The sequence below is a fragment of the Rhinopithecus roxellana genome, chromosome 21 (genome assembly GCF_007565055.1).
Source record: "Rhinopithecus roxellana isolate Shanxi Qingling chromosome 21, ASM756505v1, whole genome shotgun sequence".
NCBI lineage: Eukaryota > Metazoa > Chordata > Mammalia > Primates > Cercopithecidae > Rhinopithecus > Rhinopithecus roxellana.
The window spans coordinates 2,377,845-2,394,297 of NC_044569.1; the positions used below are offsets into that span (position 1 = coordinate 2,377,845).

At 45.7% G+C, this 16,453-nt stretch overlaps 1 protein-coding gene across 1 annotated transcript in view; it reads right to left on the minus strand.

Annotated features, from left to right (window-relative positions):
* TMEM241 (transmembrane protein 241) overlaps positions 1-16,453 on the minus strand; it is a 143,331-nt gene that overhangs the window by 86,337 nt on the left and 40,541 nt on the right. The window contains exon 5 of the mRNA XM_010383238.2: positions 5,484-5,561. Within this exon, the coding sequence (XP_010381540.2) occupies positions 5,484-5,561 (78 nt within the window). The remainder of the gene's footprint in view (positions 1-5,483; positions 5,562-16,453) is intronic.

Below are 16,453 nucleotides of genomic sequence, written 5' to 3' on the forward strand. Positions count from 1 at the left end.
CTCAAAAATTGAGCTAACCGTAACCAAAACCTCAACAGCCCGGTGTAAGAGCAGAAATAGAGAGGAGGGACTGAAGGGATGCTCTTCCACTTCTGTGAATAGCATGCTCACCCAGTAACTTCAGGGGCTAACGTTTCAGGTCAAAAGAAAAGGCCCCTTCTGTGGAGGGGAGTAAAAGAGCATAGATCCTGGGATACAGAGAGTAAAGACAGGCAATATGTTCATTACTTAGCTCCATCTCCCAGGGCTCTGGATATGACTGAATTTATGGCAGCCATTTTCCTTTTCAGGATCCTCAGTCCAAAATAACCTAGCAACAAGTCCTACTGAGGTCTCAGGGTTCTGAATAGGTTAACTCCTCAAAAGCCATGCAGCCAAAGGGCCAGATGTGGTGGTTCATGCCTGTAATCCCAGCACTTTGGGAGGCTGAGGAGGGTGGATCGCCTGAGGTTAGGTGTTCAAGACCAGCCTGGACAACATGGCGAAACTCCGTCTCTACTAAAAATACCAAAAATTAGCAGGTGTGGTGGCACATGCCTGTAATCTCAGCTACTCAGGAGGCTGAGGCAGGAGATTTGCTTGAACCGGGAGGTGGAGATTGCAGTGAGTGGAGATCACGCCACTACACTCCAGCCTGGGCGACAGGGCAAGGCTCTGTATCAAAAAAAAAAGAAGTCATGCTGCCAAAATTAACAAAAAATAGCTGACATTCCTCTGGGTCAGCTAACTGAACTGTGAGGGCTACTCACATTGCCAGGTGCTGTTCTAAGGGCTCTACATGTGCTGAATCCTTTAATCATGGGGTAAGTAACAGTCATCGGTTCTATGTTACAGAGGAGGGCACTTGAGGCACTGAGGAATGAGGGAAGCTGCCCCCCGCCCGTCTGCCAGTCCTGCGGTGTCACCTCTGCTGGCACCCTTCCCCACCACCTGACGCTCTCTCTGCCTGCCTGACAAGGAGAGCCCTTTCTCTTATCAAACTGGAAAGTCCCTTCCCATCCTGCCTGACTCGAATCTACCCACTAGGGAAGCTTTCCTTGCTCCTCCCGTGCCGACTTACTGGAACTCATCCGCTGGCCCACCCATACCCTGTGCCAGCCCGACTGTACAGGCCAGCCCCTCCGTTCAACTCTGGTTTAAGGCTAAGAAATGCGTCTCCTACATCTCTGCAGCTTTAGGCCTAGCGAAATGTTTGACATTTCATAGGTACTTGATAAATGCTGAACAAATGAATAAACGAACAGGAGTATTCTAATATTAAACTGTAATAAATAAGTCTGCAAGGTACATTAATTCCTTGAGCCATGTATTGCCTTAGAGTCAAACTGTGTGTGTGTGTGTGTGTGTGCACGTGTGTGTGTGCATGAATACACAAAGATGTTGTTGTGGATGGTGAAAATGAACTCTACAGCTCCAGATAGTTTATTTTCATAATCTGGGAATGAAGTCACAAGGAGGTCAACTTTTACTCTCCAAAAATGATTCTAGTAAAATCCACACATGGTAGACAAAATAGCCTTCATTGTAACATTTAACAGTCTGTGAGGTGGTGTGCAAGTGTGTTCCTTATGATAAGGGATTATTTCATCAAGGCTCCTAGCTGTATCATCAGAAATATAAGTCTCATCAAGAACGTATCGCAGCAGCATCATGGAGCAGATTTTAACCCTGAACTGCTAAATACCACCTACAATTCTATAAATAGGGAATGGCCAACACATGCCTCAGCCAATGTGGAATGATAGCCTTGGTAGGGTTTCCTGACCAACTGTTAAATGGAAAAACAGGATGTATCTTACCATTCGTGTAAATACATCTATATATGTGCATAGGAAAAAAGTCTGAAAGAATACAGTGGTTTCCTCAGGGAAGTAGAAACACAGTTGATTTTTGGGTTTTTAGAGTCAAGGTCTCACTGTTGCCCAGGCTGAGGTGCAGTGGCACAATCATGGCTCACTGCAGCCTCGAACTCCTGGCCTCATCTGATCCTCCTGCCTCAGCCTTCCAAAGCTTTTGGATTATAGGCATGAGCCACTGTGTGGCCTCCCTCTGTATTTTCTACAACATCTTAAATCTTCTTAGATTTACAAAGGAAAGAAAGGTTTGTTTTAACAACAACAACAAAAAGTTACCCACTCACTTTTTTCTAGTTTGCCCTGACAAGAAATGATGTTTTCTGTTAGTGATCATATGGAGTTGAAGATTCAAAATCTTATGGTGTTCATTCAGTTATTTCCAAGGATAGGGCCTCTCAGCCAGACATCTGCCCTCGTCTCTAGAGTGGAAGAGGTCCCCTGCTAGATGGAAACATCCCTGAAGGACTTTCTAACCCTCAGTCCTACAGTCACCCTCATCTACAGGCTCTGACCTGCTCATCAGGAAGCAAAACCCTGTGGAGATGCCTTGATCTTGTCCCTAGACCAGGTAAATCTTCATTTCTAAATTTATAAGAAAGTATCCTAGCCAGGCGCAGTGGTTCATGCCTGTAATCCCAGCACTTTGGGAGGCCGAGGTGGGAGGATCACAAGGTCAGGAATTCGAGAACAGCCTGGCTAACATAGTGAAACCCTGTCTCTACTAAAAATACACAAAATTAGCTGGACATGGTGGTAGGCGCCTGTAATCCCAGCTACTCGGGAGGCTGAGGCAGGAGAATCGCTTGAACCCGGGCGGCAGAGGTTGCAGTGAGCCGAGATCACGCCACTGCACTCCAGCCTGGGTGACAAGTGAGACTCCGTCTCAAAAAAAAAAAGAAGTATCCTTTTGGAGAATATGAAGCCTTTTTCGAATTTGGACAGGTCAGGTTCCCAGAGCTAAGCCACTCTCAGGGAGGTTCTGCCCCTGAACTTCAGTGACCATTTAGTGACTCTTTAGCTCAGTCCCAGTTCTGGAGGCTGAGCCCAGAGCTCTGAGGAGAACCACAACGTGGTTCCTGCCATTGGAAGACTCAGGGAAGCAGGCCGGAGACAAGGGGAAAATCATGCCGTATCTCATTGACCCTAAGATACCACCGATTGTAAAACTTCCACTTATTTTATGTATTAGGGAGAAAGAAAAAAAACTACACCATGACACATCATTGATTGTAAGAGCCTTCCCACTGTAGATATTCGACTAAAATGTGAAAGAAAAGAAGCGCATGTTAGAACTATGGAAACTGCACGATGGTGTTGTAAGTAAAAGGTCAGAGGAAGGTGCCTATCCGGGGAACCCTCCAACCGCACAGAGATCAGCCCAAGTGCCGAGAGGCCTCCATCTCCCAGCCTGGGCCGTGGGACTGCCAAATAGAAAACAACAACGGTCTCAGCCCAGGGCTGCTCACTCCAGGCCCTGCGCAAGGGCTCAGGGGATCAAGCTCTTTTTCCTCAGTCCCAGCCAGGCCGCCTGGAGAAGAAAATGAGGACTGAACTAGGGCGGCAGCAGCTATGAGGGTGGAGGAGGCACAGACTTGGTAATAGGCTGGATGTGGCCGGGAGGGGATACTGGGGACTCCAAGGGGCCTCCTAGGTTTCTGACTTGGGTGATGATGACCAGGATTGGGGTTACCAAGTGAGAAGCAGGTCTGGAGAAACAGAGCAGTTTCATTTCAGATGTCTGGGGAGAACCAGGACAGCAAGTCCCAGGGCTCTGCAGGGGCGCTGAGCTCAGCAGGGGGTCTGGGCTGGAGATGGAGACTTCGGCGTCCTCTATGAGCAGAAGGTGGCTGGCACAATGGGTATGGATGAGATTTTCCAGAAAGTGTGTGGCATGAGGACAGAGGCTCCTAAGATGCAGCCCAGGGAGACCCTGAAGAGGCAGACAAAGGAAAAGGAAAAGAAAGATGGATGAAGAAAAAGCCCAAGACACAGGAAGGGAACCAAGCAGGGAGAGGGCATGAAGGCCAAGGGGGCCCAGAGAGGCCGGAGGAGAAAGTGAGGGGAATGGTGGAAACAGACACGATGAGTGGCACAGACGAAGCCACCAGTGCCTTCAGCCAGGGCAGTCTCAGGGGAACAGTGGGGGCAGAAGCAGGAGCAGCAGAAGGTGACAGGGACAAGAGGGCGTGGACAACACCAAGCCCGGCCCTGTCTGAGGCCTGTGGCATGGGAGGGGAGAGAAGGGATGAGGCAGAGTGGGAGGTGCACGGGCAAGGCAGCTTGAGATTTTCCTGTGCAAGGGTTGGTTTTGTAAACACACCCTTCCAGGGCTGGGTGAAGTGAGTCTCTTCTGTCTCTCATTGTCACATGGGAAGGACAGCCCATCCTCTCCTCGGTGGGCTGATAACACCAAGCATGTTTATGGGCTCAGGGCAATAAGCCAGCAGCGAGGGAGAGGCTCACAGTGTAGGAGATGGGAGAGATCATTGACAGAGCCACCTCCGAGGAGCGGCGAGATGATGGGGGGAGATCGGGTATGGCCACAGCCTCCTTTCCTCACACCTGTAAGAAGCATGTAGCTTGAGGTGACCAGCTGGCCTCTCTATAGTTTAAAAGTTCCAAAAATTGGGTGGGGTGTGATGTTTTACACCTGTAATCCCAATGCTTTAGGAAGCTGAGGCAGGAGGATCCTTTGAGCCTAGGAGTTCAAGAATAGCCTGGACAACATAGCAAGACCCTATCTCTACAAATAAAAATTTAAAAGTAGCCAGGTACAGTGGCTCGTGCCTGTAGTCCCAGCTGCTCAGGAGGCTGAGGCAGAAAGATCGCCTGAGCCCAGGAATTTGAGGCTGCACGGAGTTATTACTGCACCATTGTACTCCAGCCTGGGTGACAGAGCAAGACCCTGTCTCTAAAAATAAAAATAAATTAAAATGTTCCAAAAATTGGTATGAAATCAAATAGCAAATGCCAGAAAAAAAAAAAAACAAACAAACAAAACGACTTTGAAAAGAAAGACCAAACTAAAACCACCTCTAATAACATGACTAATCGTTGCTGATGTGCAGAGCACCTACTGCATGCAGGAAATGGCTGGAAGCAGTTACTTAGCAATGATAGTTGCTGTGTTCTTCGAACAAGCCTTGAACAAGTTGCTGTCATTATTACCACCTTGCACAGATGGAGGCCTGGAAGGTGAAGGAGCGTGTTCTAGCTCATATGAGGTACAGCTGGTATTGGAGAGAAAAGCAAATTTCCCTGGGGTGGGCTAGTGTCCCGGCACCCTGTGTAAAACTCTGCTATGCCTTGTCCTGTGGTGCTAGATTGGCTGGGGGTGGGAATGCTTCTCCACCAGGCAAACAGCAAACACCTCTTTGTCTCCCAAGGGTCTGGGTCAGCCTGGCCTGGATCTGAGTTCAGTTCACATCAACAATATTCCCACATATGTCTAGTGAATTGCAGCAAAGTCAAAACTGTGTCTCATGATATCAGTGACCACTGTCAGGCAATCTTGCCTGGAGACTGGTGGCAGGAAAAGGCAGACACTAATTTGGGCCATAAAAAGAAGAGTGCTTCTTTGACATTTAAAACAAGGAAGTAACACTAGCATTTTGCATGATCGTTTACCTCTTTCTGAAAACACTTCTGGTACCCACAGACGATAACTTCAGCTACATTACACAAAGTGAGAAACACAGGAATGGCCTGAAAGAAAACAGATAAAAAACATGAAAATATTTTCTTCGATCTCACAATCACATGGTTCTTGATTTTTTGCTTAAAAATAAAGGCTGTGGAAACTTTTGGCATCCACATATATAATCACTCCAGCAAAGACTTCTACGTGGATTAGCGCTCTCTGCTGCAGTATTTCTCTCGGTAGGTGGATGTAGAGGTTCCCCTCCTACGGGCATTCTCATCAACAAACATTTAAGTCTCCTGTGTGTCAGGCACCGTGTCCAGTGCAGGGAGCACATCCCATGACAAGGTAAACATGCCCCCTCAGGCAAGAGCTCGGATGGGGCAAGAGTGCACCCCGCCCAGCACACGCAGAGCAAGCTTTCTTGGAGGAAGTGAAGTGAAGGAATGAGAACTGAATGATGAACTGGCATGGGCCAAACAAAAAGCGAAATGGCCCAGGCAGAGGAGCACACCAAGATCCAGAGGAGAGAGCGGATCCAGCTTCTCTGGGGAACGGGAAGAAGTGGGGCATGGGTGGAACATAATGAGGAAGGGAGAGTGAGGGACAGGAAGGGAGAGAGGTATTCGCAGGCCACACTGGGAAACAGGATGGATCTGAGGGCCCCAGGAACCAGTGAAGAGTTTTAAAGCTATGACTTGATCTGCATGTTGAGAAGAACTCGGGCTGCAGGGTGGAAGACAGAAGGCAGAGAAGGTTGCAAACGTCTAGGGGTACCATAGGTTGAAAAATGGCCCCCTAAGGCTGGGTGTGGTGGCTCACGCCTGTAATCCCAGCACTTTGGGAGGCTAAGGAAGGTGGATCACGAGGTCAGGAGATCGAGATCATCCTGGCTAACATGGTGAAAACCTGTCTCTACTAAAAAATACAAAAAAAATTAGCCAGGCGTGGTGGCGGGCACCTGTAGTCCCAGCTACTTGGGAGGCGGAGGCAGGAGAATGGTATGAACTCGGGAGGCAGAGCTTGCAGTGAGCCGAGATTGCACCACTGCACTGCAGCATGGGTGACAGAGCAAGATTCTGTCTCAAAAAAAAAAAAAAAAAAAAAAAAAAAGAAAAATGGCCCCTTAAAAGACATCCACATCCCAATCCCTGGAACCTGTAAATGTTGTCTGACATGGCAACAAGGCGTCTTTGCAAATGTGAGTAAATGGAAGATCTTGAGACGGGAGGTTATCCTGGATTATTGGGTGGGCCCTAAATGCAATCACATGTATTCTTATAAGAAGAGGTAGGTTGACATGCACAGGGAAGGGGCAGTGTGACCACAGAGGCAGAGACTGGTGTGATGCAGCCACAAGCTGGGCAATGCCGTGGCCACCGGAAGCTGAAAGAAGCAAGGAACAGATTCTCCCCTAGAGGCTCAGGACTGAGCGCAGCCCTGCCCACACCTTGATTTCAGACTCTGGCCTCCAGAACTGTGAAGGATACATTTCTGTTGTTTTAAGTCACCCAAGTATGTGGTTATTTATTACAATAGCCACAGGAAACTAACACAAGGAAGGACAGGATGGTGACCTGAACTTGGTACTATCAGCAAAGATGGAGGAAAGGGGCCACATCAAAGAAATACTTAGGAGACCGAACTGAATATCTGAATAACTGGATAAATTCTCACCAAAAACAAAAAAAAAAAAAGGGAGAAGAAAATATAAAAAATGTAACAGTGCATTATTAGGATACACTGATACCTACTGCACATTTCCCACTGCTGGGACATTTGTTAAGAGTGGCATTCTCTCCTAATGGATAGGTAACTTTGATGAGGTGAGGGGGGAGAAAGAGGAGAGGAATTCTGTTGTCTTTGTTTTTCATTTTTGTTTTTTGTTTTTTTGAGACAGAGTCTCACTCTGTCGCCTGGGCTGGAGTGCGGTGGTGTCATCTCGGCTCACTGCAATCTCCACCTCCTGGGTTCAAGCGAGTCTCCTGCCTTAGACTCCCAAGAAGCCGGGATTAAAGGCAACTGCAACCATGCCTGGTTAATTTTTGTATTTTTTTAGTAGAATTGGGGTTTCACCATGTTGGCCAGGCTGGTCTCGAACTCCTGGCCTCAAGTGATCCACCTGCCTCAGCCTCCAAAGCCCTGGGATTATAGGTGTGAACCACTGCCCTGGCCTGTTGTCTTTATAGTTGATGATAATAATGATGCTTCCTGGAAGGCAGAAAATGAGAATAAGAGCACAGGTTTTGTCATCACTCTGGGCTCCAGCTCCACGGCCTGCTAGTGGGGCAAGGCGTGCATCCAAACTTTTGTTTCCTCCCCTGTAAAGCAGGGATAACAACATCCCATAGCCTGGAGCTGCCAAGAGGAACGACCCAAATATTACAGGTTAAGGACCTTGATGAGTGGCTCAGGAGCACTGAACAAAGGGTGTCAATAACATTAACTGGTGGCCCTGCCCTCAGCAGCCTATGCAGAAGACCAACCTGGGTAAATTGCTCCAGTTTAGAGGACCTGCTTCAAAATTATGCTGCTCGCCTACTTTCAGATGAATGTATTATCTTTACAGAGGACATATTTTTACCTTGTTTTTAAAACTTCTATAGCTTTATATAGCTGTGCCATTTTAGTAATCTGTTCTAACTTGCACTGTTTCATTTCTGAGTTCTTGCCTTACATTTTTCTTACCTTTTTAAAAAAACATTTTCTATTTTTATCTTTCATTAAAGGTTCAATTCAAATTGTTTTTTTCTTTTAAAATAAAACTATTTCAGTTTCTAATTTTTCATGTATCTTTGTGTTTCTTTTTATTCCTCTTAAATTTTTAGATTTTAAGTTATTTTGTATGTTTGTTAAGATTATTAAAGAGATTACATATTTTAAAGTTGGCTTTCTCCATCAGGCCCATGTTTGGCAAACTTGGGGCCTGGCCTTCCAATTCTTGGCTTGAAAGGACAGCAAAAAAAAAGAAAATCTTGGACAGGTTAATCCCACGATACATGGAAGCTAATATTAAAGTGGGGGTGGATCTTACTGAATTAAGACCTTATGTAAATGTTTTTTGCCTCCTTGGCTATAAAATCAATAATGAGGTCAGATAATTCTAGACCCAACTTTAGACTTCGACGAGGCTTACTTTTCTCCATTTTAGGACCTGTAGGCTGTTTTCTCAGTCTTCCTAGGCCCTTACTCTGATCAGATTCTGGAAAAGGACCTATTTATACATGTAGAATTAACTTTAAAGTACACTAACAATAGCCACCAACAATGTATTAAACATAGTGCTAAGTATTTTACGTGTATTCTCTTATTTAAACTTCCTCCCAGCACCTCTCTTACTAGATGCTATTACCCTGATTTTATAAACAATGAAACTGGGGCTGAGAAAGACTGGCCACTTGCTCAAGTATTCACAGCTCGTTCAGCGGCAAAGCCATGACCCCAATCCAGGCCTGTCTAACCGCAAAGCCCACACTTTCTAGCCTTGGTGTTATGACACACAAATTATGTCAAGCCACAGTGAAAATTCCCTGGACCTCCAACTGTCCAAAGGTCAGTGTGACTGGTGTGTTCCAAATCCTGGCCGTTTGCTTACTCCAGTAATAAACCTGCTGATATGGTTTGGCCCTGTGTCCCCACCCAAATCTCATGTCAAATTGTAATTCCCAATTTTGGGAGAAAGAACAGGTGGGAGGTGATTAAACCACGGGGTGGATGTTCCCCTTGCTGTTCTTGTGATAGTGGTTCTCATAAGATCTGGTTGTTTAAAAGTGGGTGGCGCTTCCCCCATCATTCTCGCTCTCTCCTGCTCCGCCATGGTAAGAGGTGCTTGCTTCCCCTTCACCTTCCACCTTCCATGACTGTAAGTTTCTTGAGACCTTCCAGCCATGCTTCCTGTACAGCCTGTAGAACTGTGAGTCAATTAAACATCTTTTCTTCATAATTACTCAGTCAGGTAGGTTTTATTGTTTTTTGTTTTTTGAGATGGAGTCTTGCTCTGTCACCCAGGCCAGAGTACAGTGGAGTCATCTTGGCTCACTGCAACCTCACCTCCTGGGTTCAAGTGATTCTCCTGCCTCAACCTCCTGAGTAGCTGGGACTACAGGCCCTGCCATGACGCCCAGCTGATTTTTGTATTTTTAGTAGAGACGAGGTTTCACCATGTTGGCCAGGTTGGTCTCGAACTCCTGACCTCAAGTGATCTGCCAACCTCAGCCTCCTAAAGTGCTGGGATTACAGGCATGGGTCACCATGCCTGGCCTGTCAGGTAGTTCTTTATAGCAGTGTGAGAATGGACTAATACAGCTGGTAAGAACTAAAATGGATGAACTCAGAGTAAACCTATACCTTTTTAAAAAGGCTTTCTTCTACTCCTGCTTAGCAAATTTTAAATCTGATTTTCTCAAGCCATTTTTTCTACTGAGAAGCTAACAGGCTTTAAAGACCATTATTCTACAATTGACCAGTTGCACTCTATCAGCCTGTGTAGGGCTCTATTAAAAACAATATTAAGACAGTTTGCACTTTTTTTTTTTTTTTTTTTGAGACAGAGTCTCACTCTATTGCCCAGGCTGGAGCGCAGTGGCGCCATCTCGGCAACCTCTGCCTCCCAGGTTCAAGCAATTCTCCTGCCCCAATCTACCGAGTAGGTGGGATTACAGGCATGAGCCACCACGCCCAGCTAATTTTTGATTTTTAGTAGAGATGAGGCTTCACCATGTTGGTCAGGCTGGTCTCCAACTCCTGACCTCAGGTAATCCACCTGCCTTGGCCTCCCAAAGTGCTGGGATTTACAGGTGTGAGTCACCACACCCGGCCAGTTTGCAACTTTAATTACCAATCTTTCCCTGGCCTCCAACTCTGTACAATTTCTAACGTGAACTATAACCCATTAGTTCAGGAGACCCCAGTGACTGATTCTTTCAGAAAATCTGCCCTTTATTATCTTTAAGCAGTCAAGTTCAGCAGGACTTATTTTTGTTAAATCAAACAAAAATGCTAAGAAATGATAAAAGCAATAATAGTAGCTAAGATATCTTGAGTGCTTACTACGTGTCACAGTACCACTTTTATATATTCAAACTTCATAATAACCCTATGAGATAGATACTATTCACCTCTCCATTATACAGTCAAGAAAACTGAGGAATATGTTCTGGTTCTCTTTTTTACCTGACTCTTCATGATTTGAAACCACTTTTGGATGATCTAGATATCTGCTAAAGAGAAACAGAAAACTAGGTGATGCTCTTCACCACTGTCAAGACCATAGGAATAGCCTCAAGGTCAAAAGGTCCTACTCTCCTTCATCAGGGAAAATGGCACAATGTCAGGAACCATAAAGCCCAAAGCAGCATTTTTGAAAAAATTCGGTAAAAATGCAATGGACCGAATTAAACTACACTGCAGGAAAATGCATTAAATTACTTAGGGACACAATTTGCAACTACTTTATTCCCAGAATCCATTAGCTAAAAATTCAACATTTCATCCATGCACTGTTGAAATTTTTCTCTGGCTATGAAGAGAAATTAGTAACTCTCACTTAGAAATATTTCATTATTCTCATACTTCCTAGAGTGGAATTTTGAAGGCTTGGTTATTTGTTCAGGTGTTGGAATGACTTAGAATGGTTTCCTGTGGAAAGTCTTGACCCTGCTCACAGGCATGGCTTGGGTCACTCTGCAGAGGTGTGAGCGACTCCCCTATTCAAGCACAAGTTCTGAGTCAGCTTCTTAATTTTTGTAAAAGAATGTCAATCCTATCTTTCTATCTGGGTGATTTTTACATATGGAGGTGTGTCCTTAACCTACAATACAGAATAACTGACCTCCAGGCCCTTGTCAAAGAAAGTAACTTTGAACTGTTGGCTACCGAATTTTTACCAAAATCATGCATGCCAGAAATAATGTTCCTAGGCCAGGTGTGGTGGCTCATGCCTGTAATCCCAGCACTTTGAAAGGCTGAACCTGGTGGATCGCCTAAGGTTAGGAGTTTGAGACCAGCCTGGTCAACATGGTGAAACCCCGTCTCTACTAAAAATGCAAAAATTAGCCAGGCATGGTGGCAGGCACCTGTAATCCCAGCTACTCAAGAGGCTGACACAGGAGAATCACTTGAACCTGGGAGGCAGAGGATGCAGTGAGCCAAGATGGTGCCACTGCACTCCAGCCTGGGTGACAGAGCAAGACTCTGTCCCCCCCCCAAAAAAAAAGAAAGAAAGAAAAGAAAGAGAAAGAAAAGGAAAGAAAGAAAGAAGGAAAGGCAAGGAAAGGGAAAAGAAAAGAAAGAAAAAGTTCCTAGAGGATTGTCTAAGGCCCTGCACGGAGCCAAATAACCAGAGACCCATGGATTTTTACCCCAGAGAACTGCTCCTACTGAACAGTGCTGTGTCATCATTCTGTCTCCATGGGCACTAAGAATTCTAGACACTGGTGACTGTTGTGAGTGTTATAAGGACGTTATTAAAGACCTGCCCACTGAGTCACCCAGCCTACCCTTTATGAGGACTCAGGAAAATTTCAATTAGTTGTAATGGTGTTTTAAGTTGACTTTTTTTGCTGGAATGCAGTGGCGTGATCATAGCTCACTGCAGACTCAAACTCCTGGGCTCAAGCGATCCTCCTACCTCAGTCTCCTGAGTAGCTAGGTCTAGAGGCACATGCCACCAAGTCAGGCTACTTATTTTATTTTTTGTAAAGATGAGATCTGGCTATGTTGCTCAGGCTGGTCTCGAACTCCTGGGCTCAAGCAATCCTCCTGTCTCAGCCTCCTAAAGTCTGGGATTACAGGCATGGGCCACCGTGTCCAGACTTCTGTAACTTTTTTGTTTGGCTGCAGAAAGCTCAGAGCTGAATTCAGACCCAACTGTAATTATGTTGTGAGATATTACAGTATTACAGTATAAATTTCTAGGTGCTAAATCTCTCTGTGACATCATCTGTCTGTTACCTTTTACTTAGATTTCTTACTTTTTTTTTTTTTTTTTTGAGACAGAGTTTCACTCTGTTGCCCAGGCTGGAGTTCTGTGGTATGATCTTGGCTCACTGCAACCTCTGCTTCCTGGGTTCGGGCGATTCTCCTGCCTCACCCTCCCGCGTAGCTGGAACTACAGGTGCATGCCACCATACCTGGCTAATTTTTGTATTTTTAGTAGAGACGGGGTTTTGCCACGTTGGCCAGGCTGGTCTTGAACTCCCGACCTCAGGTGATCCGCCCACCTTAGCCTCCCAAAGTGCTGGGATTACAGGCATGAGCCACCATGCCGGCCCTTTTACCTAGATTTCTTTTTTTTTTCTTTTTATTTTTTGAGATGGAGTCTTGCTCTGTCACCCAGGCTGGAGTGCAGTGGCCTGATCTCAGCTCACTGCAAGCTCCGCCTCCCGGGTTCACACCATTCTCCTGCCTCAGCCTCCCAAGTAGCTGGGACTACAGGCACCCGCCACCTCGCCCGGCTAGTTTTTTGTATTTTTTAGTAGAGACGGGGTTTCACCGTGTTAGCCAGGATGGTCTCGATCTCCTGACCTCGTGATCCACCCGTCTCGGCCTCCCAAAGTGCTAGGATTACAGGCTTGAGCCACCGCGCCCGGCCTTTTTTTTTCTTGAGATGGAGTTTCGCTCTTTAACCCAGGCTGGAGTGAAGTGGCAGGGTCTCTGCTCACTGCAACCTCTGATCCCCAGGTTCAAATGATTCTGCTGCCTCAGCCTCCCAAGTAGCTGGGATTACAGGTGCCTGCCACCAAGCTCGACTAATTTTTGTATTTTTAGTAGAGATGGGGTTTCACCATGTTGGCCAGGCTGGTCCCGAACTCTTGATCTCAGGTGATCCACCCACCTCGGTCTCCCAAAGTGCTAGGATTACAAGCGTGAACCATCGCGCCCGGCCTTATCTAGATTTCTTACACAATTCTCTTCATAAGAGTGTTTATCTTTTTTTAACTGAAATTATTTTTGTAAGCCACCACACATCTTCTCTGGAAGAAGGTGAGGTGTCTGAATATGCATATGTGCACATATAAGTGAATATTCATAAACTGACTTGCATGACATAGACTGCAGTGTTTATTTACATTAATCTTACTATTCTGCCATTAGATGGCAAACTCCTCGAGGGCAGAGGACCAGACTGCCTTCTTTCCCAGTCTCCAATACAAGCTGGGAGGTCCTTTTTGTCCTTCATTTGAGGATCACATAAAGTAGCTGCTGTAAGGGCCTCAACATATGAAAAATAGATACCTTGCAGTACCAGGAGCTCCTCCAATTTGGCAAAATGCTAATCCTAAGAGAGATGCCAGGAAATCAGAAAAGGTCTAAGGGGGCCTCAGTCTTCCAGCCTGGCATTAATGCATGGGTGGGAATGGTGGGCGGACTTGCCTGCTCTCAGGGAATGGCTGTTTTCTTCGCACTTTACCCAAGTCCACTAACCGAATTCAGTTAAACTAAATGTGCATATACCACAGGAACACAGAGCAGTTCGGAGTGAGACAAGTAAGAACACATTATCACCCCCTCCTTTTCATGTAATCCTCAAGAAAACTCCTACTGGAACCTAGGTGATTTTTTTTTTTTTTTTTGGGGAAACGGAGTCTCGCTGTTGTCCAGGCTGGAATACAGTGGTGTGATCTCGGCTCACTGCAACCTCCGCCTCCCGGGTTCAAGCAGTTCTTCTGCCTCAGCCTTCTGAGTAGCTAGGATTACAGGCATACGCCACCATGCCCAGATAATTTTCTGTATTTTTAGTAGAGACGGAGTTTCACCGTGTTGGCCAGGATGGTCTCGATCTCCTGACCTCATGATCCATCCGCCTCGGGCTCCCAAATAGCTGGGATTATAGGTGTGAGCCACCAAGCCTGGCTTAGGTGATATTTCTTTTTTATTGTGGTAAAATATACATCACAAAAAGTTGCCACCTTAACCATTTTTAAGTGCACAGTCCGTTCACACTCCATTACGTACATTCACACTGTTGTACAACCAGCACCACTCTCCACTGCCAGAACTCTTTTCATCTTGCAAAACTGAAACTCTGTGCCCATTAAACACTAACTCTTCATTCTCCCCTATGCCCACCCCTGTTAGCCACCACACTACTTTCTGCCTTTATAAATTTCATTACTGTAAGTACCAGATACAACTGGAGTCACACAGTATTTGTCTTTTTTGTGACTGACTTATTTAGCATAATGTTCTCAAGGTTCATCCATGTTGCAGCATGTGGCAGGATTTTCTTCCTTTTTAAGGCTGAATAATATTCCATTGTTTGTACTTGTGTTTTTATTTTTATTTTTTTGAAACAGAGTCTCACTCTGTTGCCCAGGCTGGAGTGCAATGGTGCAATCTTAGCTCACTGCAACTTCTGCCTCCCGGGTTCAACCATGTCTCCTGCCTCAGTCTCCCAAGTAGCTGGTATTACAGGCACTCGCCACCATGCCCAGCTAATTTTTTGTATTTTTAGTAGAGGCAGGGTTTCTCCATATTGGTCAAGCTGGTCTTGAACTCCTGACCTCAGGTGATCCACCGCCTTGGCCTTCCAAAGTGCTGGGATTGCTGGTGTGAGACACCGCGTCCAGCTCCATTGTTTGTATTTATCATATTTTATCTATTTATCCATCAATGGGCACTGAGATTGCTTCTACCTTTTGTCTACTGTGAATAATAGCCAAACGAATACGGATGCACAAGTATCTCTTCCTGTCCCTTCTTTCAATTCTTTTGGGTATACACCCAAAAGTGGAACTGCTGAATCACAGAATAATCCTATTTTTGATGTTTTGAAGAAGCACCATCCTGTTTTCCATAGCAGCTGCACCACTGTGCATTTCCACCCGTGGTGCTCAAGGGTTCCAACCTCTCCACGTCTTTACCAACACTTGTTATTCTCTGGTTTTTTGGTAACAGCCATTCTCATGGGTGTGAAGTGGTACCTCCTATAGTTCTGATTTGCATTTTCCTAATGATTAATGATGTTGAGCCTCTTTTCATGGATTTATCAGTCTTTAAATGTCATCTGTGGAGAAACATCTGTTCAAGTCTTTTGCCTGTTTTTCAATCAGGTTGCTTGCTTTTGTTCTGTTAAGTTTTATGAGTTCTCTATATAGCCTATAAGTGAATCCAATTGATGAGTGATTTGCAAATATTTCCTCCCTTTCTGGGGGTTGCCTTTTTACTTTGTTGATAGTATCCTTTAAAGCACCAAAATTTTTCATTTTGATGAAGTCCAATTACTCTATTTTTCTTCTGTTGCCTGTGTGTTTGGTGTCATATCCAAGAAATCCTTGCCAAATCCAACATCATGGAGCTTTTCCCTTAAGAGTTCAATGTTAATAATAAGCCATTTTATGGCCGGGCGTGGCGGCTCACGCCTGTAATCCCAGCACTTTGGGAGGCTGAGGCGGGTGGATCACCTGAGGTCGGGAGTTTGAGACCAGCCTGACCAACGTGGAGAAACCATATCTCTACTAAAATACAGAAGTAGCCAGGCATGGTGGTGCATGCCTGTAATCCCAGCTACTCAGGAGGCTGAGGCAGGAGAATCACTCGAACCCGGGAGGCAAAGGTTGCGGTGAGCCGAGATTGCGCCATTGCACTCCAGCCTGGGCAATGAGAGCAAAACTCCATCTCAAAAAAAAAAAAAAAAGCCATTTTATAAGAGTTACAGGACAATTTTTAGAGGGAGCAAGATGATAAGAAAAATCCAGGGAGGAGTTTACTGTATTGCCACTGAGGCCACATTTTAAAAACTAATCCTTGTAGTTGGACTCTGATCACCTGTGATGAAAACACAACGTGGCCGGGCGCGGTGGCTCAAGCCTGTAATCCCAGCACTTTGGGAGGCCGAGACGGGCGGATCATGAGGTCAGGAGATCGAGACCATCCTGGCTAACACGGTGAAACCCCGTCTCTACTAAAAATACAAAAAAAAAAAAACTAGCCGGGCGAGGTGGCGGGCGCCTGTAGT